At 39.4% G+C, this 23,632-nt stretch overlaps 2 protein-coding genes across 3 annotated transcripts in view; one reads left to right on the top strand and one right to left on the bottom strand.

The window, feature by feature from the left end:
* LOC148374475 (uncharacterized) overlaps positions 1 to 23,632 on the top strand; it is a 224,943-nt gene that overhangs the window by 172,756 nt on the left and 28,555 nt on the right. The window lies entirely within an intron of this gene.
* ubxn7 (UBX domain protein 7) lies at positions 3,021 to 22,097 on the bottom strand. The gene is made up of 11 exons (XM_088336968.1): positions 21,965 to 22,097; positions 17,764 to 17,917; positions 17,625 to 17,689; positions 17,478 to 17,543; positions 10,851 to 10,963; positions 10,396 to 10,542; positions 10,150 to 10,240; positions 8,856 to 8,986; positions 7,531 to 8,026; positions 6,567 to 6,646; positions 3,021 to 4,796 (listed from the first exon to the last, which is right to left on the bottom strand). Exons 1-11 carry the CDS (start codon positions 22,080 to 22,082, stop codon positions 4,635 to 4,637), a joined length of 1,623 nt encoding a protein of 540 aa, XP_088193094.1. The 5' UTR covers positions 22,083 to 22,097; the 3' UTR covers positions 3,021 to 4,634.

Here is a 23,632-nt window from a genome sequence, read left to right as displayed (position 1 = left end):
AATACATATACAGTAATAATATAAAAAGACTACTATGGAAATACTATAAAAATACTTTTACAGAAGTACTACTAAAACACCACTGCAGTAATACCATGATCCAAAAAGAATACTACATGAATACTCCAAAAATACTACAAAATGATTTTCAAAACTAAAAATTAAATGTAGTGGTTAAAAACAGGGACCTAATAAATATATATTTTTTTATTTATTCTGAAAAGAAAAAAATATGACTACAATAATACTACAGAAATATAACACCAAAATACTAAAAAAAAATACCACTACACAAATATTATGCCAGAAATATAAACAAATACTTCTTCAATATGTTACGGCAGAAATACCACAAAGTATTTGGATTTCTAAGGAAATACTACAAAATTACTTCTGCAAAAATACTAATAATGTACTGTACTACACAAATGAAACTAGAGTATGAGTAAAAAAATACTAGAAAGTATGATGAAAGCAATATTACAAAAGTGCCTAAAAATTTAAGTAGAATATTGTTACAAAACTAAATCTCAAATTTAGTGCCCCAAACAGGGACCTAATATATTATTTTGACTTTAATTGTGAGGGTTTCAAAATCAATTTGAAGAAACGAATCTATTTAAGAACGTATGTAAAGAAAGATGTGATTTAGATCTCCGCAAGTAGATAGCACAGGTCTCCAGGATCAGCCAAATGCGGCCTGTGGCGCCAAATAGTTGCCCACCCCGATTTTAGGTTTCTACATTTGTGAGGGGACTGCAATGTAATCAACATAACAGGCTTCATTAATTGGAGTTCTGAATACTTTGAACCTCATGCTGCATTTGAACCGATTGTTTTATGAAAAGGCTGCTTAGCGTGGGGTCTCATTTGCCCTCGAGCACCTTTTGTCCATTCCGCACACAAAAAAAGAAAAGTCTCTGCACACTGAGGGGTCGAGTCCTTGTCTATTTGCACAGATGTGAGTCCGTGTCTGAAATTTTTGGTTTGTGTTTAGCGAGATTAAAAGACAAGAAGGACAACCTGCGTGCAGTCGGGACAAACACAGTATTGATTTAAATGCAGCACTTTGGGCATGCTGTAATATTTGGAGAGTAAAAATCATGAGCCCATATAAGTGTGACGCAATCATTCTTCCTACCTGTGCACAATCTATACAATAGCTCAGTGGTAAGCAAGTAAAAAGCTTCCATTTTCTTCATTTTATAGTCATGTTACATTTAAAGGGACAGTGTGAATTAAGTGCCTTCTAGTAATAGTCTTTGTTGCCTCAGGACCAGGACAGCATGCAGTGGTTGACTGAAAAATGAATTTGTTTCACTGAAGATCCTGAAAGAGAACGTCTGGCTATCATTTTGTGAATTCAAACTCAAGCGCTCTTGGTTTATGCAGCAGAACAAGGATCTGAAAAACACCAGCAAGTCTACCTTTGAAAGGTTTTAAAAAAAAAAGAAAGAAAGAAGGTTCTGGAGTGGTCAAGTCAAAATCCAGATTGAAATCCCATTGATGATGTCAAGTGACCTCAAACAGGCAGTTCATGCTAGAAAACCCTCTAATTTGATAGATTTGAAACAATTTTGCAAAGAAGAGTGGGCCAAAAGTCACCCACAGCGTTGTGTCTCTTTACTAATTTTTGTAGGTGGCCCAACTCTCTTATTATGTTTTGATCCATAAAAATGCAATCAACATTTCAAAACTGCATTTTGCATTTCCTTGGATTGTCTCCTTTTGATATTAAAATTGGTTTAAAGGATCTGAAACCTTTATCAAGTCATGTTTATTTGTACGGCCCTTAATCATTTGTGAATAAGGAATATATTAAAACATAAATAAAATAAAATCAGGAAAGGGGCGAATGCTTTTTCACGGCACTGTATTTTTCACTGTGCTTTTTTAGGAGTCAGTTTCAGTTGCACGACACATTACAGCAATAGCTAGTGGTCCAAAAACACAGTGTCCCTTTAAAGAAATGTGATCAATGATCCAGTGCAAACTGTATGTTTATTTTCCTTTTTGAAATTTCATTTTGGGCGAAGTGAGATTTATATTTCTTACACTTTATATTTTCCCACCAGGCTACATGAAGGTTGGTTGGTTGTATCCCTTAACCACTAGGGTCGTAGGGGCTCCATTTCCTGTTGTGTGTCTTGGGCAAGTTCAGCCTGGTGGCCCCCATACCTCTCCAGGCCAACATATGTTTCCACCCAGTGATGCAAATCAATGAATAAGCAATCCTGCCCACTTTTTCTCATTTTAATTACAATTTAACTTATTTGATATATATATATATATATATATATATATATTACATACAATAATCTAAATCATCTGATATAGATGTGGACAAGATTATTTTATTTTAAGATCTGCAGTCAAACAGTGGTTAGCCCGGAAATAAGTCAAATGGTTTTGTCCATGGTTTTGAGTATCTGTAGTTTGTGTTTTTCCTTGTGCTTTTTAACACTCCTTTGCTATTGCACACCATTAGACAGCATCTAGTGGTCGTATAATAGAGTGTACCTTTAAGTGGCCCTTAATTACAAATGAGGGCAGCAACTCATAAATTCATCAACAATCCATTGAGTATTAAAATTAAGTATTAAATCATTTGGCAACTATTATGATATTAAATGATTTTATAGGGTTTTTTTGGTACAAAAAATGACAAATTGTAAGAATTTATTTTAGTAATATAAATGAGTACATTTTCATAACTTTTACGATTACAAATTTTTGACAATTTCTGGTGTCTCTTTAAAAGTACCGTACTTTTAAAGGTAGGTGGTTTTGGGCTGATAACAGAAAATGGCTTTATTTCTGAAACAATAAACTTAAATCAGTACAAATCAGTTACAAAATCATTGTTTTCTAAAAGAATATACGACTTTTTTAAGTGAACATTTTAAGTCATCTGATGAAGCAATAAATTATGACCAGAACAAATGATTATTAAAATCATTATTTCTTGAGGCGCTTATTTAGGTAGGATGGATTTGAAAGAAAACAGGAGAAGCCCTAGCTCATTATTCACAATGTTTTTATTAAAATAAAATTCAAACCACAGTATTATATTTGTAAATGTTTGGTCTGTTTGGAAATTGTTTATTTCAAGAAACCCTACTACTTCCAAGTCTCATTAAAAAAGTTTTGTTTGAACGCCCAAATAATTCCTTCTTTGGCCTGTAAGACACAATGAAATATTTCTGGGGATTGCTGTAGAATAGCAAAGAGCCACTAATTTGTTATAACTGATAGAGGGGTTCAGTGCTTTATTTCGTTTTACCACCAGATGTTCTTTATGTGGCTAAACCTGGTGTGTCACATTTCATCTTACATACCAAAAAAATGCATTCTGTGTAATCCTTAATTTATGTTGGCCGTGGATAGCTGCACATCAAACAAAAAACCAAGACAGGGTAAGGGGCAGCAGATTACAACCAACAAAATCACACTTTTCAGAGCCTTACTTGTTGCACTCTGATAAAGGCCTTTGACAAACCTGGGGATGTCTCCTGTCACTAGAGGCTGTAGACAGATATCTTTTTTGTACCTCCAACTTGGAGGTCAATGCATTCATCGGATTGAAAAACAGACTTCGAGAAACACAATGGTTTGATTTTTCATCCACAGAATTCGAAAGCCTCTCACGACATCAAATGAAAAATAAAGTGTGAGCTTCCACAGGATTCGAAAGCCTCTCACGACATCAAATGAAAAATAAAGTGTGAGCTTCCTAGCTTAGACAGCTTTTAAGTTTTGGACTTTTAAAGTTCGGGTGCCGCGCCCGCCCGCTTTTGAGATCTCAGAATTGTACGAGCTACCTCCCTCCCCGACCGTCCGCTTCTGAACTGGTGTTTGTTTTTAATCATTAACACTTCTTTGGTAACCCTGTACGCTGAAACATACATTTCACGGTAACATAAATGTGAAAATGGTGGAATTGTTGCTCCTGAAATATGAACAAGAACCCCCCCCCCCAAAAATGCTTTGATTTATGGTGGTTATATTTTATCATAGGCTTGATTTTTTGGCAGCATATATAAAAGAACAAGTGAAGAAAAAAGAAACTAACAAAATATCATCAGCATGTTTCTCTCTTTTGCTAAGCCGTCTGTCTCTTTACAGCAAAGTTTCGACGAATCAATCGAACGGGACTTAGGTCCTTCCGTATCAAAAATTGGCTTCCCAAAAAAAAAGAAAAAGAAAATAAAGAAAAAATACTTGTCCGTGAGTCTCTAATTGAGTAGTAAAAACTTGAGTGAAAAGGTGATTGATGCCCTCTCCTTTAGAAAAGTCACACATCACCAAGAGCACAGTTGGGTCCGACTGAATGAAGCCCCCGTTGTCGTAATCCTGGGAAAGGAAATATTGAGGGCTACTCTAAGGCTAGCTCTTAAGTCTCCCGAGGTTGGATGGGTGAAGATTTATTTTGAATATGGGCTTAAGCATGGTCATTTTATTCCAATGCACCTGGGATGCAGAGAAAATACCCCCACCTTGAGCCCCGTTTCAAATCAAAACAGTTGATGGCACCAGGTACTGGCCCTAGGAGCTTTTGATCTGCGGGACAATGAGCACCCTAAACCATGGTGAGCCTCTGGTCCCTCTGACTGTCCATATATATTGTTTGTGGGCTAGTTTCTTTCCTGCACAAATACAGTTTCCTGCGGACAAAGGCCGGCCTCCTGTAGAGTGATGTCATAGTCCAAGTGGGTGAGCTTCCGTCGCGGGAAGTTGGTCACAAGTTCGAAGCATTCGTTGGGGTAACCTTTGGACTGGACGTGTCTCACCAGCGCCTTGGGGGACAAAAAATGATGTTAAACACAAATTCAAAACCGGTATTAAAAGTTTTGTTTTTCTTCTATCCAAAAAGTTATGACACGGTTGAGTGTGACAGCCAACAGCGTTTAGTCAAAATATAATACAGCACTCGAATGATGTGGGTTTATATACGACTTACACTCACCTTACATTATTACTGGACATATAAACAACTTGTAACAGCACTAATTCGTGTGTGTGTGTATATATATATATATACACACATATATATATATAAAAAATTACGAAACAAAAACTGAATTTATGCCTTCCGCTGTTGTAGGACTGAGACAGAGTGATAAAGTGTGAAAATGAGAGAGTGAGGAACTGAGACTTGCCACATAGGGGTTCCTACAGCTCAAAGAAAGTTAAATTCAAGATGAAGACTTTGATTACTTTTGAAAACAAATATAACACCAAGTCGAAAAAAAAACAACAACAATTGAAACAAACCAACCCGAAAAAAAACACAACATTAATTAGAGGCAATATTAAACAAATGTGGGTAGCACGGCGGCGCAGTGGTTAGCGCTTGTGCGGCACAGTTCATGTCATGGGAACCTGTCGTGGGTTCTCCAGACTTCCTGTGCGGAGTTTGTATGTTCTCCCCGTGCTTGCGTGGGTTTCCTCCGGGCACTCCGGTTTCCTCCCACATTCCAAAAACATGCATTTCAGGTGAATTGGCCGGTCCAAATTGTCCCTAGGTGTGAATGAGCGAATGAGTTGTCTGTCCCTGTGTGCCCTGCGATTGGCTGGCAACCAGTTGAGGGTGTCCCCTGCCCACTGCCCGGAGATGGCTGGGATGGGCTCCAGCCCCCCCCCGCGACCCTAATGAGGATAAGCGGTACGGCTGATGAGATGAGATTAAACAAATGTTGGTTTTAAATCCCATTTTGGTCCAGTTGAAAACTTTCTATCTGAGAAACATGGCACTCTCTAAAGCAGGGCTCTCAAACTCATTTTAACTTGGGGGCCACACGGTAGAACAAACATTCTCTCGGGGGCCGGACTAGTAGATTAGAGAGAAAGTAAAAGAGAGAGAAAGAAATAAGAGAAAGAGAGGGAGAGACAGAGAGGATGGGACAAAGAAAGAGAGAAAGAGAGAGGAGAGAGAGAGAACGTGAGAAACAGAAGATAAAAAGAGAAAGTGAGAGGGGGAAAGAAATAGAAAGAAATCCAAAGAGAATTTGAACGAGAGAAAGAGACGAGAGAGAGGGGAAAGCAAAAGAAAGGAGAGAAGAGAGAGAGAAAAGGAAAAATGGATGAGAGCAAGATAAGGTAAAAATACACAGAAAAAGAGACAAAGAGGAGCAAAGAGGGAGAGAGACAGAGACAGAGAGAGAGAAACACAGAGAGAGAGAAAGAAATACAAGTACAGCATTTGTAAGAGGCACCTGGCTTTGGCAAGATCAAGTGGACATATTTAAACTAGCAGCTCGTTTTTCTCTTGCGCTTCCCTCAGTGTTGTTTCGCGGGCCGGATTCAATCTCTTAGCGGGCCTGATCTGGCCCGTGGGCCACCTGTTTGACACCCCTGCTCTAAAGTATCATGATGCATTGAAAAATTGCTTTGTTATTAAATCTTTTTAGGTTAAACAAATATGAACCTTGGAATCTGCTCACATTTTAAAGACTGTAGAAAATTGGATCTAAGACACTTTAATGCCTTAATTTTACTAGAATGAATTCAATGATTTTGAAGACTTTCAAGGATCCGTGGGAACCATGTATATGCTAAACACTTACCATAAGTTTTGCTTTAAAAGATAAAGATATTTGTTCTCTTTGTCCGTCAGGGTAACGAAGCATCAATCTGGCTTTGGGACCTGTGGAAAAAAAGAAATGTATTTAAATGAGTGTAAATTTCACGCATGAATATGTACTCTTTCTCTACAAGTGAAACTAATCAAAGGTGGAGGGTATTGTTTGAGGTGTTATTAAAAAGTAGAATATCTTCTTTTTTAAGTGTGTGTTAACAATGCCCAACTGAGTTCAAAAAGCCCTAAAGAAAAATCTATCTGCTTTTGTTTTACTCTTCGGAATGCTGTTGGGCAGCCGATTTTCTTTTATGTGATGGATTGGTTTAGAATTTGTTTTGCTTTTTTTCATCTGACACTAAGCATTATAAGGGACAAACGTTGAGACGAGACGGCCGGGTGTTACAGGGAGTGTGAAGCCCCTTTAGGCAATGGTATACCCCAGCAGCAGTGTTGTAGTGTGTGACATCATGTCTCACACACACGAAAATACAAGAAAGTTTATTTGAGCACACGCAACGGTTCTCTACCTCATTATCATTATAACAGCTCATAGACTTATAAACATCCGGGCCCTGTGGCTGCAAGTAACAGCGAATGCACGGCGGGATCTAGGCACAGACCTCTGTCACGGGGTCGCCCCGATGCTGTCCAACTGTAGCTGCGTTACGTGTCGAGAGATGCGGCTGCGTTCAATTTTTTGCGATTGCGGTTGCAGATATTTTTTACAGCAAAATCCTTGCGCAAATACCGTGATACACTACAGTAATACATCGAAGCGCGTAACCTCAGCCCTCATTTACAACAGGTACCAAAACTTTTGAGTTGTTTTAAGGTAAAAAAATAATTTGCGCGTTTCTCTGGAATAATATGGCAAATATTGTATCGTGCAAAAGCAGAGTGGGTCAATGAAATGGTTTAGTCAGTTCATTTGCCGGGCAAAAGTACTGTACCATTGTCTTCAGGACAGTCATCTTCACAGGTCTTGGACGTCCCCGCACTGTCAGCTGCTGCCAAACACGAGTTGCCCCCGCTACCCTCGTCCGGTTGGGGTTGACAAAGCCCGGAGAGCGAGGGATCTAGGTGGTTCTTTTTGCTCTCCTCTTTTTTGTAGCTGTGGTTGTTTTCTTTAAAAGCAGATTTCCGGAGACAGGAAGACGTACTATCAGGATGAAGGCGATGATGGGGGGACGAGCCCGCGATTGCTGTCGAGGTTGAATTTTTAATGGTGGAGCTTTTGTCTTTCTGGGAATCTGGTATTTCGCAGTCCGACCCATCAACAGAGATTGGTCCCTCGCTGTCGGAGAAGGGCTCAGCGTCCGAGTCTTCCTCTGACTTGGGGGAGTCGGGGATGTCCGGGACATTGGAGGACTCGTAGTGAGTTTCCTGTAGGGAGGCCCGGATGGCGGCCTCCAGCTGGCTGTCTTCGCTAGCATCGATCAAGCTCTCCTAGAACGAAAAAACAAAAATAAGATTGCTGGTGTTAAAAACAAATCAAGTAAGAACAACAGCAATGCGGAGGTGGCCAAACTAAACACCAACAAAAATGTATACGGGGCTGGGGGCGAGGGTGCATCCTTGGTTTATGGCAGACTTCTCTTGCATTTGGCTTACCTTAATTTGGATGTAATACCAGTTCTGTAATCTAACACAAGAACCGCACTTCAGGCTCAATGTTTAAAAAAAGTACATCACATTCTTAATAAGATATTACAATTTCAAGGCTTAAACAGAAATTAACAATATTTAACTCCATCTTTGCCATGGCACGGAACTGTTGCCACCAACGACATTGTCATTTTTTTGTTTGCCTGTTAGTGGGAAGGCTGGGATTGCAAGCTCTTCACCAGTGTACTGTAATCTGGAGTGTAAATTGACAGTGTTCACCCCCAGCTCGACACCAAGAGAAAGTGGAGAGGATATCTTTTCATCTTTAGGTATAGTGTGGGAAATAATCATCATTGCTTCTTTAGGACCCCCCCGCCCTCTCAGTGGTAGTCTGGGTTATTTTTAAGGTTTTTATACTTTTTGTTTTTAATTTACATCACCGTAAACGGATTTTTAAAAATGGCAACACAATTTAGTCAAATTTAACACATTGATATTTCGTGATTAGGTCTGTTTTGAGAACGGGCCCGCAGGCATGTGGTAATGTTGCCGCGGGCACGGGGTTGGCGACCCCTGCACTAGGAAGTGTTTAGGTTTTGTGATAATAAACAATTCATCCGGAGTCCTTTTTATGAAAGAGCAGTATACAAGTAAGAAATAAAAGACCCACAGAGCGTGCTCGTTTGGCTGGCGGTGCTGGACAAGAAGGCCCATCCAGCTGTCCATGTTCAGCCAGGAAACCAGCGGCCTGCTCCAGGAAAGACGCTACATCCAGCTGGTTCCACTCCACCATTTTCTGACCTAAAGTAGTAAAAAAAACAACATGGTTTATAACACTATTGAATCCACAAATGCATGACAGGTTTAAATATAATTGGAAGTGATTTGTTTCCACTTTGCCAAGAGAAAAAGAATGAATCAGGAAGCAATCTTTTAATGCTTTATCAGGTATTAGTTCTTAACTGGTCTTATTTCAGAGTCCATCATTCCACCCTAATGACTAGCTGCTGCCCAAATCAAGAAGAAAAAAAAATCAATTTCTCAAATCTATTTAATGAAGTATTGTGCAGTTTAAAGGAGATATTGTAAAATATACTCACCTTAAAAGAAGGGGCCAGCAAAACCAAAAAACGATTTCAAGTACTGTACATACTAACATATGAGCCTTCATCACATATAAGCAGCCTCCAGAAAATGCTTTAGAATAGCCTTGTACTAAAAAAATTTAAAAATATTAAAGAGTCTACTTAAAACCCAATAAAAACTTACTTATGTAGTTCATGAATGAATGAATAAATTAATCTTAATTATCAATACAAGAGTATAACAAAACTGGAGGGCTTTCCCTTTCAATGCAAGTAAAACATATCAAAAAGGAAACAATTCTTCAAAGGATAAAAACCTTAAAATATAGATGTGTAATAAATAGATTATTATGCTGGTCAAAAGCTTAAAATATAACAATTTTAAACCAGTTACTGTACTTTGCAGCAGTGCTTTAATGACAGACACACACTCGTACACCATTTTTATATTTCGCAATTGTTTCCTTGTTTGACTCGAACATTGCTTTTACTGTTTTCCACTTTGCCCTCCCTGTATCACTAACTTACTCTGGACTTACTATCGACAGAAAAAGGAAATCAACCAACAAAAATCACATTAAAAATTCGACATGGTTTCTCTCAAATACACCGATTGACTGAACAGGAAGAAATGATTGGGCAGAGCATAGTCGCCATCTACTGTTAAGCCGTGTAATTGGCCCTAAGTTTTATTTCTTCTTATTAGCATTATTTTGCCGAGGCAAAAGCCTGCGACCCACGGAAAATGGGTTCCCGACCTAATTTGGGTTCCGATGCATCAGTTAAGAAACACTGTTATCAGGAACATCATGCAAATCTAGAACAGAAGAGATTATCTACCCATCACTAGAATGAAGTACTGCCAAAATGAACACATACCAGTGCGAGGATCCAAAATGGAAATGTATGGAAACTTGTTGAGTTTATAGAACTGGATATATCGTTGACCTTCTTCACTGTCGTGATATACCTGTGAAGAAAAGCCCCCCAAAGCAAAACAAAAATGTTCATCCATTTTACTCTCAGGACTTGGCTGGAAGCAAGGTAGTTCATATAGCCTTAAAAATACATTTCTCCAAGCAGCACTAAGAAAACAATGATGCAATGGTGAGTAAGAGTGCATACCTGCCAGAATATGAAGTGTTCTCGGATGATGGTCTTAACCGCATCGTTACTCCACACGTCTCTATTCAGGCACTGGCAGGCAAAATCTTGGACGTTCTGAATGTTGATCATCAACCACTTATTTTCCAACTGTCCACAGTCTTTGGCCTTTTTGAGATGGATAAAACACAACAGGTCAGAAATAGACTTTTTTTGTATTGACAAAGGGTTACACGATCCAAGAAGCTGGTGCTAGTTTTGCATAGGTGGCACTTATCTGCAGCTTGGACACAAATGGTTCAGTCATATCAGGAATCCTCATAAAAAAATTATCAAATTTAGAGGTATACACTTTATTAACATGTGTAAGGGGCTGAAGGTTTTTCACTGTTCCACTTACAGGACTCCTATTTTTCTCGGAGTCAAAATCAGTAAAACTAGGGATTTGTGTTGCAGGACAGCAAGCGACTCCTTACCGTCTCAAAGCTGCCTTTGTGCATGAGCTCAATGGGAGGGCGAAAAAGGTCTGCCAGGGTGCTCAATTTCTTGTCGACGGTTCCACCGTTGCGCAGTTCCTGTTCCTGGCGAACTAGAGAGGAAGAGATTGTGAATGAGGGAAATATACCATCAATAGAGGATTAAAGGGTTACCTGACATGTATTTTTGTTCATATAGATCAGTGGTTGGCAACCTATGACACGCGTGCCAGCAGTGGCAAGCGAGGGGTTAACCAGTGACACGTGAGCGCACAGAAAAATAATACAAATAATGTTTTTTTAAAAGTGTATTTTTAGCCCTAAATTTTGACATTTTCAGTTGCCCGCAGTGTTTACGGTAGCGCCCCTCATCCTCTGCTTCGTGTGTGAGTGCGTGTCTGCGTCGCGCCTCGCAGAGGAGGAGAGATCCGTGTTTTAACGCAGCCACAGAAACACCAGCGCGCGATAAATGAATGAATCATGAAGGCTCCTCCAGCGAAAAAATCTCGTTCTTTTCCGCCAGCGTGGACAAATGACTGGGGCTTTGAGCAAAAAAATGACCGTGCTGTTTGTGCATTATGCCTTGAGAGCGTTGTACCTTGCACATCAAGTGTTAAATGTAATTACGAGACAAAACATGAACATGAATTCAAGGATAAGTCTGACAAGGCGGATACATTAAAACGCGCTGTGTCCAGGTACGGCCAACAAACGCAGACTCTGAAAACCTTTGTCACTGCTAAAGTCACCACCGCTGAGCAAGTTATCACATTGCTCACTGCATAGCAAACCACAGAAAACCATTTAATATCTGCGACCAAATCAGCTGTTATTTCTGCTGCACTTTTTTTCACGTAGCCTTCTCCCTTGCTGCTGTTATTTCAAAATTTTACATTTTCTGCAATAAGATTTCATTGATGAATGGTATGGTAGCTGTCCATATCACTTGTTTTTGATTGTAGTTCATTGTTGACGAAGAATGGTTGATTCTGGTTAATTATTGTGGTAAAAAGTTCAATTCATGGATGGCTACAGGCCTTTCCACATGTTTCTCACATCCATATTTTAGTTTAGTTTAGAATAGTGGAAGATAAATTGGTCAGTTATACGGTTTCAATGTATATCCATGATGTATATCCGGTCTAGTGTTAAATTACAGCTCTGCTGGATATAAATAAAATTGTTGTGCGAGTCATTGATCTTGGTGTGGCACACTGATTAACAAGACAATTTGAAAGTGGCACTCCACACCGAAAAGGTTGCTGACCCCTGATTTAGGTTGAATTGACTTTATTGTCATTGATATCAACGTTGTGACAGAGGTGGGTAGAGTAGCCAAAAATGTTAGTCAAGTAAAAGTACTGTTACTTCTTCACAAATATACTGAAATAAAAGTTTAACAATCTAAAAATACTCCCAGAAGTACAAAATGTACTCTACTACCCACCTCTGCGTAGTGAAACATTGTATGCAAAGAGAAAAGGCATGGCACTCCAGGGTAACCACGTAATAAAGACTATTAATGGAGAAAAACAAGATAAGAGGCGACCAGGAAAATTTTTTTTTAAATTAGTTCTTTTTTTTCAAAGAATAGTGCATTGCAACAGAAGTGCAACAAAACTTAGTGCAATAACACTTAGAAGCAATGACAAAATAAAAATAAAAAAACAAATATATATTTTCACAGTTTTGGGCACTTGTTTAGAGTGGTTAAAGCGCTTTGGGAGGTCTTCATTGACTTGAAAAGCGCTATATAAATGCAGACCATTTAATGGCCTTGGGGAAGAAACTGTAGCGCCAACCAGAGGGCAACAGGTATATAATCACAACACGGTTATTACCAGTGTTAGGGATGTTACTTTAAAAAGGTAATTAGTTGTAATTACTTACTACTTCTTCCAAAAAGTAACTGAGTTAGTAAGAGAATTACTCTATAGCAAAAGCAACTAGTAAAAACGAAAGTAACTATTTCTGTTACTTAAATGTTTTTTGTTGTATGTCGGTGAATTTAAAATGTTCTCAACAGTATTCGAGTCAGTTGAATAGAGAACAACAGACAGGAGCTAGTTGTGTTACAAAACCATGTCAAGTCAAGTCAAGTCAAGTCATTTATTTTTGTATAGCCCTAAATCACGAAGAGTCTCAAAGGGCTTCACAGATTGTTACACTATATTACACAGACTATTTTCAACCGACAAGAGGAGTAGGTTATTCGTATGCAATAGAGTAGAGGTGAGTTTTAAGTTTAGATTTAAACATTTCCACTGAGGTTGCAGATCGGATCTCAGGGGGAAGAGCATTCCACAGCACCGGTGCCCGGATGGAGAACGCTCTCGAACCAGCAGAAGACTTCTTTGCTCTCGGGATCACCAGAAGACCGGCACTCTCAGATCGTAGGCTTCGGACCGGGACATAGCGGCAGATCAGATCTGAAAGATAAGAGGGAGCAAGTCCATGTATGATTTTGTACAGTACTAAGAGAACTTTGAAGTCACTTCTTTGGCTAACTGGGAGCCAATGCAGGTTAGCCAAAATCGGTGTTATGTGATCGTACTTTTTTGTCCTAGTTAAAAGCCTCGCTGCGGCATTTTGTACTAGCTGAAGAGACTTGATTCTGGACTTCGGGAGACCGGAAAGTAGTGCATTACAGTAGTCGAGACGGGAGGTAACAAATGCATGAATTATTGTTTCCGCATCAGACTGAGACAGTATTGAACGGATTTTAGCAATGTTGCGAAGATGGAAGAAGGCAGTTCTAGTAATTTGCTTTACATGCATCTCAAATGATAGATCAGGGTCAAATATGACACCTAAATTTTTAACTGAGTCACTCTGTGTGATGTGACATTTGTCAAGGTTCACAGCAGTTTTTGAGAAGAAGTCACGGCATTTAGAAGGACCAATGACTAACATTTCGGTCTTTTCAGGGTTAAGACGCAAGAAATTGAGTGACATCCACTCTTTTATCTCAGTGAGACAGGCCTCCAAATTTCCACAGTTTAGTGTGGAAGATTCCTCCAACGGAAGATATAGTTGAGTGTCGTCTGCGTAGCAGTGGAAGCTGATATTGTACTTGCGGATAATATCACCTAATGGAAGCATGTAAATGTTGAAAAGTAGGGGGCCGAGCACTGAACCCTGCGGAACACCGCAGGTAACATTAAAGGGCTCAGATGTCGTTTCACCATATTTCACACAGTGCGTCCTATCTGAGAGGTAGGATCTGAACCACGAGAGGACGGTTCCTGAGAGACCAATCCATTTTTCCAACCGTTCTAGTAGGATATTGTGGCGCACTGTGTCAAAAGCAGCACTAAGATCCAGCAGCAGCAAAAGTGATGAAGCGCCAGAATCCATTGACATTAGGAGATCATTTGTTACCTTGATCAGCGCTGTCTCAGTAGAGTGGTTAGCCCTGAATCCTGATTGCATGGATTCAAAAAGGTTGTTCTCAGATATGAAAGCATTCAGCTGCTGTGCCACTACTCTTTCGAGTACTTTAGAGAGGAAAGGTAGGTTTGACACAGGTCTGTAATTACTTAAGATTTCTGGATCAAGGTTGGGTCGTTTCAGTGTGGGTTTAATAACGGCGGACTTAAAAGCTGCTGGAACTACACCTGAGAAGAGTGATGTATTTATAATATTTAGAACTGAAGGCCCAATGACGCTAAAAAGACTTTTAATAAGTGAACCTGGGAGCGGGTCGAACTGGCAAGTTGTCGGTTTGGCCGCAGTCACCACTTGTTTGAGATCATCAAGTGACAGTTCACTAAAACCGGCCATTTTCCCTGGGCAGCCACCCTGTCGTGCATCTGTAAGTTTCAGTTCTTTAATACGAGTGGTACTAATAGTATCTTTAGCAATTTCTTCCTGTATGCATTGAATCTTTTTAGTGAAGAAGACCATTAAGTCCTGAGCAGAGTGTGTCGAACTATCAGCGATAGTCTGTTGCCTTGTAAGTGATGCTACAGTGTCAAAAAGGGCTTTGGGGTTGTTCTTTTGAGACGCAATCACCTTCGAAAGGTAGGCCGATTTTGCAGAGGCAAGGGCCGCTTTATACTTTAACAAGCTATCACACCAGGTTTGATGGAAAACCTCAAGCTTGGTAGCGCGCCATTTTCTCTCCCATTTCCTGCATTCTTTTTTAAGGGTTCTAGTTTCATCAGTAAACCAAGGTGTGCGTCTTTTAGGACGTGATTTTAGTTTTATGGGCGCTATGGTATCCATCACACTAGTCAGGGTGGTATTGAACTCATTCGTGAGTGAGTCAATCGAGCCAGTGTATTTAGGAAAGGACGCAACTGCTTCAGGAAGGAGTTCAAGGAGCTCAGAAACTGTGCCAGTGCTTATATTGCGTCCGCTAAATCCTTCAGCTTTTTTAACACTACATTTAGTTAGCACCTCAAATGTCACTAAATAATGATCGGAGATAACGGTAGTACACGGTAGCACCATAATGTTTGAGGTTAAAACTCCTCGAGTCAGAATCAAGTCTAGCGTGTTCCCATTTTTATGGGTTGGCAAATCAACCAGTTGAGTAAAACCAAATCCATCAAGTAAAGAACTAAACGCAATAGTGAGTGAACTGTGTGGGTCATTCATATGAATGTTAAAGTCTCCCATAATTATAATTTTGTCTGCATAGGTTACTAGTTCAGACAAAAGTTCAGCGAATTCGTCTAAGAAAGTTGTGTATGGCCCAGGAGCACGATAGATAGTTATTACATCAATTGACAATTGAGGGGACCGCGTCACTAGAGCCTCAAACGTTTTGTAATTATTAGCGGTCCGTGGATTAAATTTGAGCGATTTTTCGGAGATTAGCGCAACACCACCACCCCTTTTCAGCGTGCGTGCTGTATGACTACTCTGGTAGTCTGGGGGAGAAGCATAATTAAGCGCTAAGTACTCATCCGGGCGTAACCACGTTTCACAAAGACCCATACAATTCAGTTTATAATCACGAATAATGTTATCAACAAGTAAAGCTTTTGGAGCAAGCGATCTAATATTTAACAGACCAAATTTCAGCTTTGCTGAATCATTTGACTTAGCTGAACTCTTTGTAGTCTTTGTCGAGATCTTCAAAAGCTCCCGGTGTTGTGGCCGTTCGTGAGCGCTGAGTTTAAAGCTTCGGTTGTCCGGCGAGGAATGAATGGTGGAATTAGTTACTTCCTCGCGTCCATCCTCGCGTCCATCTTGCTGCTTAGACTTCACACGCTTCACACATCTACCTGCACGGCAGCCGCGTTTCCTTTCCGAACGTCGTCTCCGCCGGCGCCGCTTATTAAGAGGGATAGATGTCCACAACGAAGCCGGGTCTCTTTGAAGTTCGCTCGGTATATCATGAGCGGTATAAAAAGTGCCCGAAAAGTCGAAATTTAGACGCTCACCCAACCGAATAAGTTCGTCCCTACTGTAAGTGGTTTTAGCCACACATGTGTCCAAAAGTGAAAGCAAAAAAGACAAGAGAACAGCAATAAATAGAAGGTTAGCTGGAGAGCTACGAGCCGCAAGCATGTATCCATGCGCAGTCGCCATATTGAATTATATTACACCTAACCAGCAAAAGATTTATTTTACACTTCAAGTGCAACAAATATAAACAGTACACAATTTATGAAAATAACAATCAGCATGTACATACACACTCAAAGTCGTATATAATCTCGCACAATAAAACGTATGTAACCACACAAAACTAACGTAAATAAACACGAAAACGAAATGTGCGCATGAAATGTACGCGTAAAACACTAAAAAATGTCTGTAAACACGCCCAAAAACGTACGCAACGCAGTAACAGTTAATGTGTTATAACGGCGGAAAAAATAATAAGTATCAAGCATTTATCAACACCTGTTATAGTCATTATGTAATGCAATTAAAATTGAAATAATGACATATTTCTTGATTCACTTTATATCAGTGGAAACATTGCAAGTTTTGCATTGTTTTAATTTGCTGACTATGGCAAAAACTAAAACACCCCATCAAATATTAGAATATCATCAAACTGTATAACAGTGGGCTCTGAGTCACAATAAAAATGTTAAAAATATAAAAGGCTTGCAATATTTGATTCATAATGAATCCATAAAACATTTTTATTCATTTATTTGGAGAACAGAAAATAAATGACTATTACAGTATTGAAATTCCCTGACAGAGTTCGGTAATCTATTGAACTCTCTAGTTTATGAAGGCCATTTGTGAAATAGAATAAAACTAATACATTAATTTGATCGACTCTGTCTATGATAAGGGTCATTTCTGTGGCATTTGACTAAGAAACATAACACTTTGAAACTGCCTTCATAAAATCATTTTAACCATAAATACGACTTACATAAGTTTCAGAAAACGCAAACTCGCAGTTGCAGGTATTTTTGTTGTCCACTTGAGGTCCCCATCCTCACTCAAAAGGAAGATTTACCGGTATATCTGTGATATTAGTATATGTGGCTTAAAAAGGTGAAGCCTGGCCCCAGTGGGAGTGATGTGGAAACCATTCTTGGTTTGGATTAGAAACTGGCTTTTAGCTAGTTAAACATTCACCAATACATTTATTTTACATTCTTTATAAAACTATCTAAGCTATTTGATGAAACCCGAAAGATGACTTACTCGTTTCTGTTTGGAAGTCTCGAAATCCATCAAATATGGACCGGGCTGGTCTCCTTCGCTTTGGCACTTTACAAGACACAAAAAGATTTACTGAATTGCAATGAGTGTTTGCAGGAATTAATTAAAACAAACAAACAATGCAACAACCTCCAAAGAGTGGCTCAGGCTCCACTAATATGTCTTGCTTCTGGGGAATTGGAGCACGTACTTCGCTGTGAAAACACACAAGACAAAAAATGATAATAGTCCAGGCATTTTGCAATCAAAAAAAAGTAAAAGCACTTACTCGGAAGGCAGAACTCTGCTGCTGGATGCAGCTGAACCCGAACTTGTGCTGGGCTCCTCAGCCACAACACCGCCGTCTAAAAACATTGTGACTGCCATTTCTAAGTTGTTGTTGCATGCTTCCAACATGTGCTTCCCTACACTCTCCGTAGCCCCTAGAAACAGTTTCACAAAAGTCCAATATTCAATCAACATACATGTATCTGTGGTTTGATTTTGTGAGTTGTCTGTCCCTGTCTGCCCTGCGATTGGCTGGCAACCAGTTCAGGATGTCCCCTGCCCACTGCCCGATGATTGCTGGGATGGGCTCCAGCACCCCCGCGACCCTACTGAGGATAAGCGGTGCAGCGAATGAGATGAGATGAATATATATATATATATATATATATATATATATATATATTAGGCCAGCTCTGATACCAAGAGTGAATGGCAAATCAAAGGGAGCTAAATAACAAGATCTTTAACAATGTCATCACTGGTAATGTTCCCATGACTTGATTTGGAAAAAAATGATAAAATATACTGTGTAATATTTGACCACTAGATGTCGCCGTATTGTGTAGTGCAACCGAAAACGAGCGCTACAAAGGACAAGGAAGAATACAAACTAGAGGCTCAAAGTGACCGTTAAGAACTATTTTCTTCGTACTTTTTCCCCAATTCCTAGCAAAGTTTCTAGTATTTGGGAATTTATAGCAGAAAGGTGGTAGGCAGACAATCATGTGAGCTGCCTCTAGTTAAGCTTCACATTATGTATAATAAATACAAATCTATCACCCTAATTGCAGAAAGATAACTAGAACGTAAAAACTTCTAATAATGAATCTCCATGAATTAACATGAAATTAAAATGGGGCAGTTTCCTCACATGGTTAGTCTGTGCATTGCCATAAAACATATTTATTCGATTTTTAATGTTTATTAATTTTGTTTTTATTTTAACCATTGTGTGTGTCTGTGTATTTGGTAGTATTGTGTAGTGTATTCCGGGTATTTGGGTAGGTAAAAAGGAGGGGATTTTCTTTTGTTATTGTAATGCTTCCCTTATCAATGATAGGAATTACCCTTATTAAGCGATAATAAACCTTACGAGACAGCAACTCATCAATTCTTGATCATTTGTGTGAATATTTGATAAACCAATTAAACAACTCAAACATTTTTTTTTCAACTTAATGGTGAGGAGTCACTTGAACTTGCTGAAAAACCCATATGGCTCGATCCATATCTCCATCCATTATCTACACCGCTTATCCTCAGTAGGGTCGTGGGGATGCTGGAGCCCATCCCAAATATCTTCGGGCAGTGGGCAGGGAACACCCTGAACTGGTTGCCAGCCAGTCGCAGGGCACACAGAGACAGACAACGGACTCGCTTATTCACACCTAGGGACCAGTCAATTAACCTAACATGCATGTTTTTGGAATGTGGGAGGAAACCGGTGTGTCCGGAGGAAACCCACGCAAGCATGGAGAGAACATGCAAACTCCACACCGGAGTTTCAATCTCATGACCTGTGCCGCACAAGCGCTAACCACTGCCCCGCCGTGCTGCCCACCAATTCATATTTGTATATAATTATACATACATATATTATATATGTTCAGGGTGTCCCCTGCCAATTGCCCGATGATTGCTGGGATGGGCTCCAGCACCCCGCCACCTTACTGAGAATAAAGCAGTGCAACTAATGAGATGAGATATTATAAATACATACAGTCACAACACAACAAAACATCAACTAATAAATGACAAAAGGGAAGAAAACATTAGCACAAAACAAAAATAAAGGAACTATTCAGGGTCATCATCTAACTTGTGTCACTAAATAAATAGCTTTTCAGGTATCACAATATCTTTTTAGTGTTGCGTGAGAATACTGTTTAAGTTTTGATGGTAATCGGTAATTACTAGCGTTGAATCCTAATAGGAATTTTAGTTTCACCATATATTTGGATTTTACAATGTTGGATTTTATAAACAGTTTTAACCCAGCGTTATGCAAAATTCCTATAGCTTTCTTCTGTAATCGAATAAGCGAGCCTTTATTTCTTTTTATATGGATAACTTAAAAAGGCTAAACTGATGCCCTGTATAGAGTGCTTCGAGGTCCTAAGATTACCCACAATGCATTGCTGGCGGCCATTTTGGAAGTCCACAAAGCTTTTCACTTCATTGTTATTGTTCAGCAAACCAGTTAGATTCTACATTGTAATGCCGAATACGTGCGTTATTGTTGGCTGTTGTAGCCGAGGGGAAAGGTTGGGAAGGGCTTCTTTAGACTTCCGAAGTGTGTTTACAATCAGGGGATTGAAGCTCAGGAGAAAAGTGAACGGCGAAGACGAATGTGGCTGGCAGCTATCAACCGGTCGAATTTGCCAAAGCTTGACTGTGTTCGTGTTTGTTCTGACCACTTTCTGACAGGTAAATTGAATTATTTATGATGTAGAAATAAATTTTAAAAAGGTTATGGGACATGTGTACTTCATGTACATCTGTCGACACCATTCAAGTATGGCTAGGTTAAATACTGTGGGTGTTGCTTCTTGAGCAACATTTCTGAAAAAATATTCTTAAAAGATCTGGAATCTAGATGTTGATCTACTGTTGTTGTAAAATTGTTTAAAAAATGTAAAATAATATTTTAACCATTTGTGACCCATGAGTATGTATAAGCACACTTAAAGTATGTCAAATTGTTTATAACATAAGATTTTTAACTTCAACATAGAACAAAAGGGAAGCAACATGAGAACAACATTCCCCTAAACCTGCAACACAGTTGCAATGGGCACACAGAATCGATGATGACTTGTCAACAATGATCCATGGTTGTAAACTTGGCTGAGACAAACTCTGAGAATGTAGAACTTTCCCTTTCACAATCTTGTTTTCATCACCTTCGCTTGTGTGCACAGACACATCCCGAACCCAACCAGACACAAATCTGTCGTAGGCTTCCATACTTTTGTAATTTTGAAAATCCCTCAGTTCACAAAAGGGACTTGGGTGGAAAATAAGATAGTTAACAAGTTCGATGTAAGTCACACACGGCAACAAATCGGGATCAGGCTTCCAGTCCTTGTTTTTAATTTTGTAGGGATCCAATTTTCCAATAAAATGCAACTTCGCAGCGTACCGCTCGCGTGCTTGTTTGTCTAAACTCTCCACGTAGTTTTCCATAGTGTTGATGGACAAAATCCGTACACAAACGAAGCTAGTTGAGTAAATAAATAGACAAACTGAGTAAATATTTGCTCCTCTCGCTATCACCGCTTGTATTTGACAGACTTCCAAGATGGCGGCACGAAGCCGTGTTACTATTTTTAGCACAAAGCGCGGAGCCCTCTATATTATTTGAAGGGTTTCTGCATGTACTTATAATCATCTAACAATAATAATGATTTGAAATGATCCAAAAACGTAAAAAATACGGGGGAAAGGTCTAAGTTGGCAAGTTGATTGTACACCGAGTACAGACTGAAAAGTGCTTGACAAATACATTTAAAATGCATTCTTTACTTAATTGTTCGCGTTGTGAAATATCATTTTTTCTCCAGTACGCTTCCGTCCGTAACTGCGCATGCGCGTAGCAGTCACCCAACATGGCGGAGCGATAACCCATCAAACATGTTTGAGTGAAATAAACTTTACAATCTCTCGTCTACTTATTCGGGTGCATTCAATTAAACGTCTAATAGGATGCACAAATACCCACCGTGCCGATAAATAGTTACGCCGTGACAGGAGCTGATACAGCAGTCACGTATTTATTTTCCAGAAGCGATGACAAGTTGGATCGCGGGCCGTTGAAGGCAAATGTTAGACGTCCATTCTGCAACTAAGCAAAGAACGCGATGTGCCCAAAAAGTAGCATAAAAAGAGCGGAGCACTCACGATTTAAAACTAGTATTAGTGGCCACAAAGCACTTTAGGACAGCGCCTTCATTGCTGTCGCAGAAATGTAAGTTTCGCAGCCCCGATTCACGAGTGAGAAGTCTTTCAGTTAAGTTGGGCTTTTTAACATAGGCGGTGCTTTTTTTCCTTTCCCCCGCTGACAGCGGAGGAGCACCAGCCACATTTAACGTTCCTTCTTACAACTGAGCACGCATTTCCTGTTAGTCCTAAAATTGAGCCATTTCCAAACCCCCCCAAAACGCTAAACTTGAAATCAGACTGGAAACGAGGTGCATTTTTACCTGTTATTGCGGTGAATTGTTGTATTAACCCGTTCACACCCGGAGCTGAGGTGTCTCCGAGCGCCGCCATCTTACCGCCACAAACAACAACATGAATCTCGGGCATGCGCAACACCATTTCCCCTTGGCCTGGCGCGAGTGGCAATTACGTCATGGGATTGGTGTGTTGTGGGAGTTGTAGTATTTTTAACACTCTGGTTTCTTAGCCAGGTTCAAGCACGTTTAAATACATTTCTTTTCATTTTCCCCGGTACTATTATAAGAAATCCGATGTGAATCACGTACTTTGAAGATCCACAAATATATCTGCAATTTACATATGTTTTTTTTTTGAAATCTTGCGCGTGCCTTTATCAAACCTAAGATTTTTAGATCTTGGGTAAATCGCAAATATATTTGTGGATCTGAACAATAGGTGTACATTTTTGAGACAAATCTCTCCCCATAAAGGTATTGTTTGGGGGGTACTAATGACAGTAATACGTAGTTTACAGGTAGTAAGTAGTTAGTTGTCTTACATGGCTGACGCCCCTATCGGTGAGTGTGTGTGAATGGGTAAGTGTGAAGCACATTGTAAAGCGCTTTGAGAGGTCTTCAGTGACTTGAAAAGCGCTATATAATTGCAGATCATTTACATTTCCAGTCATAAATCCTTGAAAACACATTAAAATCCAAGCATTTTCAAAGATTGCACGCACCTGTACAAACCCTGTAAAAACGTAGCACGCTTCTTTGAGATAATAGGACAAACGTATTTCTTTTCAAATGTAGGGAATTACAAGATAAACTACTCACCTAAGTACAAATATTACAACAACAAAAATAAGACAACTAATTATTAGTGTATTTCAATCCAATCATATTATGAAAAATATTGTGAGGGAATATTAGCAAAATGCCATTATTAATTTGAGTCCACTTTTGCCAAAATATCAAATATAGGCTGCTGATGGTGCCTGGTTAACAGTGGCTAGTGCGGCTGAGGCAGCTTCTAGCATGCATCTTCTCAAATTTTGCAAAATTGAAAATGAATTCACATATAGACATTAGTCTGGCTCTCGGCATTTAGTCAAGTTTGTGATTCTGCTCTCCGTTCATTTGCCTTTAACAGCCCTGGTATATTACTACAATAATTCTGTATTTTCGCCTTCCACCACGGTCCACAGAAAAAAAAACCTTAGGAGGTACTAGTTCTTTACATTTATTATTGTTTGCATAATACATTCCATTTCAAGTCAAAAAACCCTGTGATGTAGAGTTAAACAACAAATATTATATCACATTTGTCTTGCAGTGTCAATTCATCATTTCATCAGGAACACTTCAGACAAAACTTTCAATCCGTATTCGTCAGTTATTTCCAACAAACCAAGTATTGGACTTTGAATCATTTATTTGTAACTGAAATTTCCTCAAAAAGAAATGTAAACTAAATCTCAAAAGGTGTTTAGTTTTAATTCCACAGATATAATTCTGTGGCTTTGGCCATGACATCGCATGAACAAATGTTATTTTTAGAATGCTTCCGGGCGCTCTCAGTAATTTACAAAAGACCACCCAACAAACAGCCTTTCATTTTTTTTCACTGACTGTCAATAAATAATACAGAATGTGTCACTGCAGCATCAAAAATTCATCACTCACTCACATAGCTTCAGATAAAGCTGT

The sequence above is a fragment of the Urocampus carinirostris genome, chromosome 1, assembly GCF_059441175.1.
Source record: "Urocampus carinirostris isolate Australia breed hairy pipefish chromosome 1, RoL_Ucar_1.0, whole genome shotgun sequence".
Classification (NCBI taxonomy): domain Eukaryota; kingdom Metazoa; phylum Chordata; class Actinopteri; order Syngnathiformes; family Syngnathidae; genus Urocampus; species Urocampus carinirostris.
The sequence above is the reverse complement of the archived record's forward strand: the minus strand, read 5'-3'. Positions and strand labels throughout refer to the sequence as shown.